Source organism: Alligator sinensis, unplaced genomic scaffold (assembly GCF_000455745.1).
Source record: "Alligator sinensis unplaced genomic scaffold, ASM45574v1 scaffold216_1, whole genome shotgun sequence".
Taxonomy (NCBI): domain Eukaryota; kingdom Metazoa; phylum Chordata; order Crocodylia; family Alligatoridae; genus Alligator; species Alligator sinensis.
Genome location: NW_005841868.1, coordinates 2,244,293 through 2,258,101, shown reverse-complemented (window position 1 = coordinate 2,258,101; position 13,809 = coordinate 2,244,293). Strand labels below are relative to the sequence as shown.

At 42.8% G+C, this 13,809-nt stretch overlaps 1 protein-coding gene across 4 annotated transcripts in view; it reads right to left on the bottom strand.

The window, feature by feature from the left end:
- RBM19 (RNA binding motif protein 19) overlaps positions 1–13,809 on the bottom strand; it is a 121,658-nt gene that overhangs the window by 90,265 nt on the left and 17,584 nt on the right. For 3 of the 4 annotated variants that reach the window (XM_006016794.3, XM_025193064.1, XM_006016795.2), the window contains 6 exons: positions 11,224–11,334; positions 9,864–10,064; positions 8,680–8,797; positions 4,353–4,486; positions 3,483–3,543; positions 1,094–1,173 (listed from right to left, as the gene is read on the bottom strand). In XM_006016794.3, the coding sequence (XP_006016856.1) occupies positions 1,094–1,173; positions 3,483–3,543; positions 4,353–4,486; positions 8,680–8,797; positions 9,864–10,064; positions 11,224–11,334 (705 nt within the window). The remainder of the gene's footprint in view (positions 1–1,093; positions 1,174–3,482; positions 3,544–4,352; positions 4,487–8,679; positions 8,798–9,863; positions 10,065–11,223; positions 11,335–13,809) is intronic. The other variant, XM_025193067.1, reaches the window with a different exon arrangement.

Genomic DNA, 13,809 nt, shown 5'->3' with positions numbered 1-13,809 from the left:
TTTGTCCCAGGTACTTTTTCCTGCCATGGCAGGGGGTCGGACTTGATGATCTGCTCAGGTCCCTTCCGACCCTACCTACTATGAAACTCTGAAGGTAAAAGCCACTTTGCCTTCTGGGCCAAATCAACATGGGAGCTTGCTGGATTAAAGTGTACATGATGTCACAGGGCTCTGAAATGAGAATACTGGGGTTCTACTGCTGCACTAGAGAAATTACATCCTTCTGTTTCCTAGAAGGCAGGACAAGGTGTCACCTTAAAGATTAACTCATTGAGAAAGAAATAAGCACTCACAGGCTATAGCCCAGAATAGTCCACTCATGGCATCTGACAAAGTAGGCTGTAACCTAGGAAAACTTATACTTCTCTGAATAAATTAGTCTTTAAAGTACCATCCTGCCCTGCCTTCTACCTGACTTTAGTCTAATATGTCTACTCTCTGCTTCTGTTCCCTAGTTGCTCGCCCCATCCACAAAACAGATCCATGGGTTCTTAAGAATGATAAAGATCACTTTGATCATCTGACTTTAACTCCTGCATAACACAGACCACAGAAATATACCCAGGGGTTCCTAGAGGGAATGATTACAACAGGAGTGCATAGGGATATCTAAGCCCTTTGTCATACTGGAGGTCAGCTAGAGGATGGTGGTGGTCTTTCTAGCCTTCAAATAATCTCCAAATTTGCTTTTGTAAAGTTTTGAGCTCTGCGGCTTAATGGTGCTACAAATGCTAAGCAGTATTTATCCCATAATTTGTTGTGACCTGGGCATATGCTGAGTGTGCAAGGGAACTGTACAATTTCATGAGTTTACTCAGCAAGGTTCCAGATTTTCAGGCACCTAGTTATTGGATCAGCACTAGAAAAGCAGACATGCTGTCCTAAATGGCGCCTTGCCAGTGCCAACTATGCAACCAGCAACATGATCTTCCTTTGAGCAGGCCCTGACCCATGCCAGCAATGTTACCATCTGAATGTCATTTTATTTTGCATATAGCCCCAAAAGGCTTGGCTGGATTTTCTGCCTCATGGCTTACCCCTTTCCCCACCACACCTGTGGAAAGGGGTTTAACTTCGAGTCATCCATTGTTACCTGGAGCTGCCTGAGTGCTTTCTGAGCATTTTCTGGTTTCTTGTACTCCACAAATCCAAAGCCCATGGAAAGTAAAGTGCCTGCCAGAAAAAGAGACTAGTTCTATGAGAGTTGCAGAGCCTTTGGTGAGAAGCATCTAATGGTGGCCAGCACAAAAACGACACACTTGGGACAGGTTATGGCAGACAATGAAAACCCAAACCATTCCTGGAAATTAGAGCAAACACTGATAATTAAAAAAAAAGTGATATTCTCAGGCTTCAGGAAAAAAACCCTCATCCTCGAGAACAGGATGTAAAAAAGAATTCATGCTACAACAGTGTGTGATGGAAATCCATGCATAGTTTTTGAGCTACCTCATTAAACAAAACATTAAATGCAGGTCTTACCAAAACAACAGCCATTCATGTCTAGGGTCAACTATTATAAGGTTTCACCCACATTTTTCTAAATATGTGACTTAAATATGTACCACTTTTTGCAGTGGGGGTCTTTTTCTTTAAAGCCAGGATTCTCCTGGTATCAAATTTTGGTGTCACCCTGCAAATCTGCAGTACAGTGAATGGGTGCAAGTGCACCACATGCAGTTTGTGGTGCCACAAACCACATGTGCGCGCTCATCGGGATGCGCCCTCAGAGTTCGGTTAGGCTATCAAGAAGTAAAGTCTCTAAACAAACTATTTTTTAAACTATTGTAAACTGAACCTTAAAAAAATTGCTACCCACATAGATACCTAGCCAGAAAGGAAGATCTTGTGGTTAGAAACACTGGACCTAGTCAGGAGAGTCCTGAATATGGCACTGTGGCAAGACACCTGTGTGGGAATAATACATTCTCTCTCGTCCTTTTGATGAAAAATCGTTGGGGCTGAGAGCTGCCTCTGCATACTAGCACAATGGTGTCTGATCTCCTCCCATTATAGGTGAACAGAAACCAGCAGCTAGTTAGAGAATTACACATCAGGAGCATAACTGATTTGTTAAAGGGAGCCAGCAATTCCAATTGGACAGTCTTCAACTTCATGCTTTCCTTCCTTCCCACAATGATTGGTGCACCTAAAGCATCTGCCCTTTACAGATGTAATGCTATTCCCACTTGCCAAGCATAGACTTTTCCAATGGTCTCACTAGTCAACACAACCCTGTTTGCTATCTTGTTGTAATGCCCCTACCAAGGCTATAGTACATGCAGTGCTCTTAAAGTAGTTAACTACTCCTGCTGCAGAGCCCAGAGCAGTGATTACATACAAGGGCTTTTCCAAACCAAGGTACAAATGTCTCAGCTGTGAAAAGAAGGACTGAGATTTATTTACAATCCAGAGAGTATTACCTGCCATATTTCACTTAATCAATTGGTTTGAGCTCTACATTTCATATGTGTGTCAAGAGTGCCTTTGAGCTCTGCAAAAGACATGTGAAACTAGCAGATGCTTGCATAATTCCTGTATGGTCACTCTTTTCAATCCTAGGTTATGTACTGAAGGATGGAACTTCCACTAGAAATGATTAACAGCTAATGTGATCTACAGCCCTTTAATTATTCCCTGACCCAGCAGAAGTTTGTAATGCTCAAGGCCATGCTAAAAGCTTCCAAGAAATGTACTCATGGAATCGTGATTTCAAGAGCTCATAAATAAGGCCCTAAACCAGAAAACATGATGGCAAGTTTCCAAAGCTTGACTGCACTATGCTACTGAAGCCACTCTTTGAAGACTGAAAGGGACTGCCATGGAAACTAGAGTGAAACCAGAGACTGTCCTAGATCCACACACAGCATGCGCCTTAGATAACACACAAAAACAGGGCTAGAACACCAAAAGTGCCAGCCTAGTCTGTTCAGACTCTTCAAAAGATGACTTTGGCATAAAGAACAGCTGGGTGCACTTTCATGGAGACTTCAGTTGACCTTATACAAAAAGTGGTTTGTTACAAAGTGGAGCCCAACCTGATTTCATATCTTGGGGAGAGACCTGGCTGATTTAGTCAATACTTCCTTTGTAAGACAGCTCCGTCCCTGACCTCCCATGATATTCTTTCCTTCTCTTTGATATTCAAATACATTCAGAACAGGGTGGATCAGCACAGGCACCAAATCTATTTAGCATGTGATCCTGTAGAATCTGGCTCTTCCAACCCAATCTCGGAGGAAGGCCTTAAATCACTTTGCATATCTAGTGATGGAGATATGTTTCAATGCAGACTTGGGGAAGGTCATTTTGGTTTCTGTTTTCAACCAATTTGTAGTAGGGTTAGGGTATTGTTACAGGCATAAAGGTCCAGTAAAGTGGTTCAGTCTTTTCAGCATGTGCATTTCTGAACAAATCATTAAGCTTTCAAACAGTTATGCAACTGGCTACCCAGATGAACTACACATCAATTCATAGTGTACCTGCTTTGTCTGTCTTCTTTGAGATCGTGCAGCTCTTCACAGCTCCCACTTTGGAAAATGCCTGTGAAAAGTTTTGCACATTCCTTAGTTCTCTTTGCAATTAAGGTCAAAATACAATTTTTAACATGCCCCTTTTAAAGCAACTGAAAGAGGAAGTTGGCTCTTTCCACTTCCAGGCATACACACTGACCAAGGAAGACATATAATCATATATTCAGTTTTCATAGCACTTATTAGAGGAAAAAAAAAAGTCACAAACTAGTTATTCCAGACACTGTACTATCACTAAAATAAGCTGCAGCAATCATTACTATAGAATACTGAGTTTTTCTACCAGGACACTGGCTTTACACAAAAACCTATTTTTTAACAATTGCCAATTAATTCATTAGTATCCCCAAGACATCAGTCCTCGCAGGACTGTACGTGAGGAATTATAAAGTACTTGTGGCAGCCTGGCTGCTAGTCCTAATACAGGAAAAATAGATTGTTGTCCAGTGGCTAGACCAGAACATAGGAATAAGAATCCCTGGTTACTTTTCTTGGCCCTCGTAACTTGGTATGTAATCTTAACAAAGCTACCTCACACTTCTGTGTCCAATTTACTTGTGGCAAAGTACTACACCTGCTACCGATGTTTGTAAAAGTTAAGATGAAAGCTGAAAATCACTTAAGAGCACTATTAATACTTCTTTAAAACACATAAGCAAAAGAACTTCAGACAGGCTGGTAGCCAGACAAAATCTCTGCTTCTAATGTAGGCTGAATCACCCACTCACCATTTGACCCTGATCAAGACACTCCTGCCCAGCTGCACTAGCTTGCTAGATACATGCAACACCCAGTTTCTTAGCCTCACCCACTACTTACCTCCCTCAGTGTTTCCTCAGTGGTGGCAAAACTGAGGTTTTTGATGAACAGGGTACATCCTGGAACACTTTCTTCTTCCTCATCTTCCTCTTCTACTGCTAGTTCTTCCAAGTCCTCTTTCATTCCCTCAGCTCCTATAAACAAAACAGAGCAAGCATAAAAGCACATAGCCAACCAATCCAACTTGGGGACATAAAAGGGAGTCATTGTGTTTTGGTTCAGCTCAGAGTCAAAACTCTGATTATAAATGGAAAATTCTTCTACATGTATTTAATGACAGTTCTGAAGTAAATCTGGTGCTTCTGAAAGCATGACTGCAAATAGCATGACCACAGGTATGCCACGACAGCCTTGCTCTTAGAGTGATTTGAATTTTGAATTCCACCACACTGCTCTCTAGGCATTGAGATATTATGGTGCTGAACCCAGAGAAATACTTGTTCCAAACCTGATCCTTTTACATTTACCTCTCCACCCTGCCCTGAAATTCCAACAGTAATTCCAAGTGCACGGTTGTCCTGGCAGAGACTCTCAATCATATCTGTTGTAATAATTCTACTCCTACATTTGTACATAAAGGAATCAGGCCTGTAAAGTCCCAATTCTAACAGGAAGAGAGGACAACTGAGAAGTATATTCAACATAAGCAAGCACACTCTTAAGGCAGCTGGTTGTAATGGTTGAGCTTCTATCAGGTTGGTTTTATTTTCAAAGTTCCCTGAACTTAGCTCAGCCTAACTGTTATACATTGTAGCACTGGAGAACAAAAACATCATTTTAATTCTCTTCTAAAACAATGCACCTTTGTTAGAGGCTCTGCTACAGGGCTGCATTGCAACCTATGTGCTACAAGGTAGCATCCAGGAAGCCCAGCCCTTCAGGACTACTGCACATTGCATCATGGATGGCTATCCAATCTTGAGGTCCAACAGCATCATTCTTTGGTATGTGATAGCACAGCATCTAAAATCCTCTAATACTAGCAATATAATGTGTATTACTGAAGACTCTCTGGCACTGAGACAAAACTATTGCCACTATTTGAGAGCATAACACCTGAAACGCACAGCATAGCAAAGACTGCACGCATCTTCTTTGACTTTGAGTTTTAAGATGTTTAAAGGCTAACATCACTTTAGCTGCATCAAGACACCCCCTTTGTGAGCAGCCTCTGCTGCATAAAGGTCAGAGACGATGTTTTAAACAGTTATGCATTTGAAAGGGACCTTTACTTATTTTTGTTCATTTTCATTCTACTTGCTCACCATATTAAGTTCTGAAAAGACTTCCCCTCCCCCAGCCCTTTTCCACTCTCAAAAAAACCAAACCAAACACATTAAACTTCTAATTAATCTTCAAGGTCTTTGTCATTAAATAGCTCTTTTATGCTTTAATGGAAATGGCAACAATGATAATATTGTCCTTTTAACATCAGTAGAACATACAGCCCTCCTATCTGTCTTAAAGAGCAAAGAAAAAGGAAAAAGGGAAGGGGAAAAAGAACTTCATGATTTATTTAACAGCCGAGGAAGCTAGAAATATAGCAATAAAACAGCCAAGGAAGCTAGCTTTCTAGAGATGGGATGAAGTTAACAGCAAAAAAGGGAAACACAGGCTGAGAAGGGACACAAAATGAATAACAGAATGATAACATCAAAACCTGAGCTGGAAACTTTGTGCCCTCAAATCCACTAAAAATAAACAAAAAAACCCAAACTTTCTGCTTTCTCCAATCCATGTGGAGAATGGAGAACTCCGAGGCCCTGTTTGCTACGTTCTTCTGTGTCCAACCTTAATCCTAGGTCTAGAAAGCACACGGCTCTTTCAGAACGTTCAGCTAAAACTCGCACCTTTCCCCACACTCTCCCTCTGGGCTAGCCCTGCATCAGTTAAAGGTACTGCTGACTTCAAGAAACATCCATGCCCAGATGGGAGGGTCTTGCCCATAAAGTTCATGGTCTTCCCTTCCTTTAAAGGGATGTCACTGTCAAACTGCAGGCCAACTCTTCAGCTGCTCTTCCAGGAGCAAAAGATGAAGGACAACGAGCAATCAAGCACAGCTCCACATCTCAGTAAGTTTGTATTATGGTCCACTGCCACAGTATCTGAAGGCTGATTTCCTTAAGTGCTGAGCTTGCTCATTCCCCATCCATTAACTTTACTGCCCACCCCACATATTTCATCACCAACTGTAGGTTGTCTGCCTCACCCAAGCAAGACACGCACCTATAATGTCAACCAACAGCGCTCTGCAGAGCGGCCATAAGGCAGCATTTCATGTCCAGGTTCTGCCTGTCTTGGCCTCCTGCTTCAGCGGCCAGTACAAGATGCTTCAGAGGAACATGTAAAACTCATTGAAGCCCTTTGGGCCCACACCAAAGAAAGTTATGTGAATGGTAATCTTGCCCCTGATCACAATGGACTTCAAATAAAGGTTTTTTTTAACCCTAACCCACAATTTAATTGGGGGGGGGAAAGGGATTTAATGTTTTTAATTGGCTTCAAACAAATAGGAGCAGTGTTGGATCTTAGAAAAGCCAACGTAGATGCATTTCCTTGGGTATTAAGCTGTGATTATGGCAAGTCCACCAAATATGCTATCTCATTCTATGAGAAGGCTACTAGGAAACTCCACCCATCATGACAGGTGTTGGTTCCAATATACAAAAAGATCTCTGCTTCAGTTCAAGACTTGCTCTTAGCCAGATACTCAGGTTAAGGTTAATAAAATCTAAGTGGGCAAACATGTTTTCAGAGCAGCAAGAATTTAGAGTCCTTTGTTATCTGTGTTGTTAACTGCTTCTACCCCTGTTGAAACTCTGGAAATTAGCAAACATTGAGCAGAAAATACACTGGTTTTAAAGAAAGAAATGGGTTGGAAGAGGGAAAAGATTTAGTGAGAAGGAGGTGGTGATGGTGGGGGGGAAGGTGCCTCCATCTGTGGTTAGCACAATAAAATGCAGTCACGCACAGCCACAAGGAGCTTCATTGTAATCAGGCTGTGGAATTTACTGCTGCCTCCTGCCCTGCTCCCTCCCCCAAACACACAGTGCCGAAGGCTGACAGCAAAGACCATTATCAGCCCCGAGCAGCTTTCCAGGAGCTCCTGTGCTTAAAGCCCTTTATCTTGAGGTGAGGGTCTCGGTTACAGGGAGATAAAATGGCTCCCCCCTACCTTTGTCCCTCCCTCATGACCTGTGCACAGAACAGTGAAAAAGCTTTTCATCAGCTTCCTCCCACCCTGTCTTAAAAAGGTTTCCAGCAAAACAATTAAAAATCAACCCAAAGCTATCCAGCCTCCTTCTGCGTTTGTTTTAAAAAGAGTTTAAGGACCCAAACATGCAAGAGAAACGTTAAAAAGCCCCAGGGATAGGAGGAGGAAGATATAAAAAAAAAAAAAAAAGGTCACGTCCTTGCAATAAGAGCAATGGGAATTCACCCGCACAAGGCGTGCAGTCGGGCTTGAAATTAACACAGGCACGCACATAAATGCACACACAGATCCATGGTCTGCCATGCAGGCGATCAGCTGGCCCAGCCCTGCTGCCTGGCGCTTGCTTCCATTGTTCAGTTAGAGCCAGGACTCTTAAGCCTGGCCCCTCAATTAGGCTGAAAAGCCCTTCCAGGAGGGGGCTGCATGACATACATGTCCAATGGGCATGTGCTCAGCTGTGTAAACCCCTTCTTGTGGGGAACATCTGCAGCATTGGTGACTATAGCTGCCAAGGTGTTATCTTGCGATGAAGTTTGGGACTGGGGGAAGAGTCGATTTGCTTTAACATTGTGGTGTCAGATTGTTTTCCTAGCCAGCAGAGGAGCAAGATTGTGCTTTAAGCACCACAACTACTGGATTTATTACTACACTCTTCCCTCCTATCTGGGTACCTAAGTAGCCCTCAATGCAGTGTTATCATATACCCCAGAATCATTAATGGACTCTGTCTTCCCAACACTGCTGTGAAGTACAGAAGGGCTACCCCAATTCACATGAGGAAGAGAATAAATCTAATGACTTGCCCAAAGATCACAAAAGAGTCTGTGGCAAAGTCATCAACTGTACCATACCACATTTTTCCCAGACCAAGACAGATGCTGTAAACTATAAGGCTACCCCTTTCCAGAAGCCATTTGTTTAATCAGTTCTGGCTTGTTTTTCAGTTGGCCGGATATTTGGATTGGGGACAGCTACTACTACCCGCTTATGCAGTGCCTTGCATAATTAAGATCCAGTGCAGGATGAGATGGCTTCCAAACAGAACAGGAACAGTGTAACCACTATTCTATGGAAAAAATAAGACAAACACATGCATCTTCCCCAAAGTCTTACCAGCTCCTAGCCTTGCTCTTTCTGCCTCTTCTGGTGTCTCAGGCTGTTTCTTCTCAGGGGGTGGGCAGGAAAAGACGTCCATAGGGGCCCACTCCAGATACAGAGGGACATGCTGGAACTGCAAGAGTAACAGATAAGGATCTCTACAGATAAAGGAGAAAAGGAAAACTCTGCAGGTGAGGGATAGGGAAAAAAATACAGAAAGCTTGAATCTCAGTTCTGGGTTCTCAAAAGCCTTATTGTAGCACAGTAGTTCTCAATCTTTTTCTACTCAAGGCACCTCATTTGGTTTGAGGCACCTCTTGAAAAATGCCAGCTCTTACCTCTCTTTTTTTGACTACAGAAAAATAATACAGCAATTCTTCTGTTGCAAAGGACTCAAAGACCACAACAGGTCAAAATGTTTTTAACATTATGGATTCCTAGTTGAAATCTCTGGTTTTAAATCATCTGAACCATGTTTGCATGCCCAATGGTACTAACACTGTGTGGCACCTTGTAGTTCCCTTGAAAAGACCTCCATGCACCCCAGGGTGTCACAGCTGCCTGGTTGAGAACTGCTGTAGTAGCAGAAAAAATTATGAGGCTAATTCTCTCTTATTGGAGTTACAGTAGAAGGTTCTAGTAAGGAATTTCCAACACACCCAACTAGATTGCATGCTAGAAACTGGAGTGGAACTTAACTGAAGGGACAAAAGTATGGGGATTATCATATATATGTTAAGCAGTGACTTTTGCTTTTACCACTCAGGGTATGTAATTCTCCTTAAAGTACATCGCATTTCTCCTCTTTTTAGAGACTCTTTCTTTCAGCCAGTCTACATTAACCAAGAACCTACATTACTTCCACTTAGCACTGGTGAGTGTAGAAATATGACTAACAAGATAAACCCAGAGATTTCAAATAGGAATCCATACTGTTAAAAATTCTGACTCAGCATGGTCTTTCCAAATTTTTTGCAACCGAATTGATCTATAATTTTTCTGTATTCAAAAAATGAGTGAAAACTAAACAGCGGCATTTTCCAAAGGAAGTCTCAAGTCTATTAAGGTTGAGAACCACTGTCTTAAGCTATGGTAAAATGATTCTCAACTTCCCAAGTCAAGAAGGCCCTGACATCAGGGCTCCTTCAGTCTGCCTAACCTAGATGCAAAACCTCAAAGGGTTAACTCCACATACTAACCTTGGAATAGGCCAGCTTGGTGAAAGCTCGCTTGGCCTCTGTGGGCTCCAGGAATTCCACAATGGCTGTGATTCCCCCTTCTGGGAGCAGCACCCGTCCAAGGCTGCCATGTCGACCAAACACCTCCTCCAGCTCGGTCACACAAGTACCAGCAGGAAGGTTCTTTGCTAGGATCACGGTTTTACTCCGCTCCCCAGATGCCTAATGATTGAAGGGGAGAAAGAGAAGACAGCAGGGATTTCTTTAAAGAGGGTCTGAAATGAAAGTTTGTTACTCGCTCCATTTAATACCCCTCCTGGTGACATGGCAAACTGTTAAACAGCTGTATACAGTGGCACTTTCTGTCACTGAAATCTAGATGCAATAGCAGAGAAAACCCATTTGCCTGTGGGGCCAGCTGTCTGACCCCCACACACCGCTACCTTCCAGCTTCAAACACTAGTTCCTCACTTACTGCTCTGAAAGCCCAGAAATAGCTGTCACATCCTACTTTAAAGAAGGTTTCATTTTGGGGTGCATGAAAAATCTGTGGGTGCAATGTATGGGGCCCATCTGGTGCATACCACATGCTGCCTGCAAGTCAACTCTGAGACCATAGGCAGCACCACAGGCCGTATCTTTGACACCCTTGAAACTGAACAAAGTCAACATTTTTTAAATGAGAAAAAGGAAGAGCCTTAGCTTTTCATATCTTATACTGAAGGGAGTCTAAACACCTCTGAGATACTAGCCCAAGGTTTCCTATAGGACCTTCAGCATCTCAGAAGCATATGCAAGCAAGAAGAAAGAGCCCTGAATTTTCAGGGACAGAAAGGTGCAAGTAAACAAGAGTGGGAAGGGGGACAAGTCAGAACTGTTCAAGTTTTCATAGAAGTTTAGGATATGAACACTTTCAACTCCATTGCTGGTGACTCCAAATCAGACAGCTGTCATCTACACATATCCACTACACTGCAGGTGTTAGGCACAAGGAAGTGATGGGTAAGAGGGCTTACAGAAGTCTCAAGTTTCATGCTGATGACACAACATGATCAATATGGGTGGGTACACTGGCTTTCAGATGTTTTTAACACACATCTTGCTTGTTAAGTCCACAGTGTACTGCCCATTAATACAGGGTTCTCTCTCTGTCCTCAGTTTTTTTAGTAGAGGAATGACTCCCTTCTAAACAGAAGAGTATTGCACAGACAGCCCCAAAGTCCAACATCCCACAACCTTCAACTAAAGCAATCTTTGTGAAAACATGTTATAATGCAATCCATCCCCAACTTCTGCACCCCCACACTTTCACTGATGCCAAAGGGAAGGGAAAGACTCTCATAAGCAAACAACAGTTCCTTCTATGTTGTCAGGGTCTTACCTGACTGAAGGAATCCAGGCTGACTCCATTATCGATCAGGAACTGGCGGACTTCCTGAACCAGCTGCGTTTCCCCCAGGGCAACCCTCACAGCCACACTACCTCTGCCTTCCTGCAGATGAGAAAAAATGGAGATGTGACAGTGTTAGGACCACACTAGGCTAGTAAAAGTAGGCCTAATCAGAGAGTGCATGAGCACCTGCAACTCCTGCACCACCCAGAATCAGATCTAATGGGAGACTTGCATAGAAACTAAAGGTGAAATCCTATGCCTTTCCTCTTCAGAGAAGCTAATCTGGTCCTTAGCTAGTCAAGTTATTGTTGCATTCAGCATCACCATGTGTCAAATTGTTATGTAGCGCACTTAACAGACCACTTCTGTTTCACCCTACTGATACGTATTGCTACCTGATTTGACTAAGCAGTTATAGTGAGAGGTAAACCAGATAGATGAGATAATGCATTTTGTTAATTGAATACCAAACCCTTATCACATCATTAGTTGACAACACCTCAGTACAAGGAATATGGCATGCCACAGCTTTCAAATTTGTACCAGGCTATCCTAGGCAAATACATATTGTTCACGCAACAGGCTGTCTTCACAAAATGGCTAACAGGGATCTCTCTCAGTGGAAAATTTTAAGTACTAGGCTAATAAAGAAAAAAGCCATTTGTATCCACTCTAACAAACTTGCAGTCCTGTACTCCTTGGGTGCTTTTACATTACTTGCATAAAGGAGGAGGGTGGAAAATAGAAGAGAATTCTGAAATTTAAAATTTTTACTCTACAATATTATATAGTTTCATTTGATCTGTTTTTGTATCATCAGATACTATATTTTATTTTTATGTTGTTTAAAATAGCAGAATGTCATTCTATCGTACACCTTCACCAACCACCATAAATTGTATTATTTTATTATTATGTAAATGTTATTGTCAATGTTATTATATCGTTTTAGCAAAAGCTGTAAATAAACTACCACCACCATTCACTCATAAACATTGAGCTCCTGGCGTTCAATGCAAAGAAAGGATTTCAAGTGAAGCATCTGCTGCAGAATGCCAAACAACTGCACTCCACTCACTGTTTCTCTGCAATGTAGTTTCTTTTCTTCCCTTAAAATGTTTTTTAAAAGTTCTTGCTCTAGTTTGAGAAGGAAGTCTGCTGCTTGAACAATGTTAACAAAGGACTCTACAAACGCAATTTGTTATACCGTAGACTCAGTTATGGTTTGGGACGTTACTGTTCAGCCACCAGCTTTTGTAATCACGCAGGGGCTGGTCTCAATTAGCATGATTTTTGGAACTTCAACTGAATTTTCTCTTCAATACTCAAGATAACTGGCTCAACCCCTCCACTGTTTAACCTAGCAACAAAGGTGGGGACCATACTGGGAAGGATCCAGGAGGGTGCAGTTGCACATCCCTTTGATTCCTGCTTCACCCAAACTTTAAAACCAGCTGCTCAGGAGAAGCAGTGGCATTTCCATTCAGGCAGCCATGAGAGTCAACTGGCTTCATGGCTCATTATTCTCTCCTTGATCCCTGCTAATCTCTTTCCACTCCACAGGTGTTAACAACCATCTGTCTTTTAATGATCTTGATGTTCCACTATTCAATCATTACTTACTTTTACAATTTTGCTGTTTGTTATCCTAATAATGTCTCTCTTCTATTTCACAGCCATGAAGACTCTTTTTAGCTCTAACTAAAAACGTTAATCCAGGTGTGGTATTAACTCAGGTGTAAAAGTAACTGACAGTAAAGTGTTGGAGGTAGTGTCAAGATGCACAAGAAGGGTAGATTTTATTTTATGAGTTTGAATAAGAGATGTACACTTCTATAACAACTATGGGACTAATGACATCTTTTGACTATTTTGACTGGTTTGTTGTGTTTTTTAAACTTAATATATTCATCAAGCAAATTAGTGCCCATTCACATAGTAGGGCTGTCAAACAATTTAAAAAAATTATCACAATTAGCTGCACAATTAAAAAAATTAGTCACAATTAACTGCAATTTTAAATCGCACAGCTAAAAACTCCAAGTTATGCACGGAAAAACTCAAAAGTATGCAGGTACTTTGTATGGTTGGGCAATGGGTGTGGGAGGTGTGTGTGAGGTTTGGAGTCCAAGGAAGGTCATCCCCCCTCCCAAGGCTTTCCTGCTGCAGTTGCCCAGAGCCTGTGTCCCACTGGGATCCACACGTGGCTGCCACAGCGGGGCTATCTGGCACCTTCAGGCCCCATGGCTCAGGCTCTGGGGCAGGTCAGGACTGCCTGGGAAGAGCCCAGGTAGCATGGGGAGGAGAGCAGCAGCTCTGCCTGGTGCTGCAGTGGCGACAATGGTGGCCATGGCCCAGGCTCCGTCAGCACTGGGCAAGGGCTAGGAATGCAGCGTAGATCGGGCCAGGGGCTGCAGAAGGTGGCTCCATGGGAATCCTGCTTCCGCCCACCAGCAGCAGCTGCCTAGGTGGGGGTGCCATCACCACCACTCCCTGGGGTTCAGACCAGGGATGCATGGGGAACCGTGGGCCCAGAGGCAGCTCGGGCCAGAGCTCCCAGGCAGTCCTCAGCTA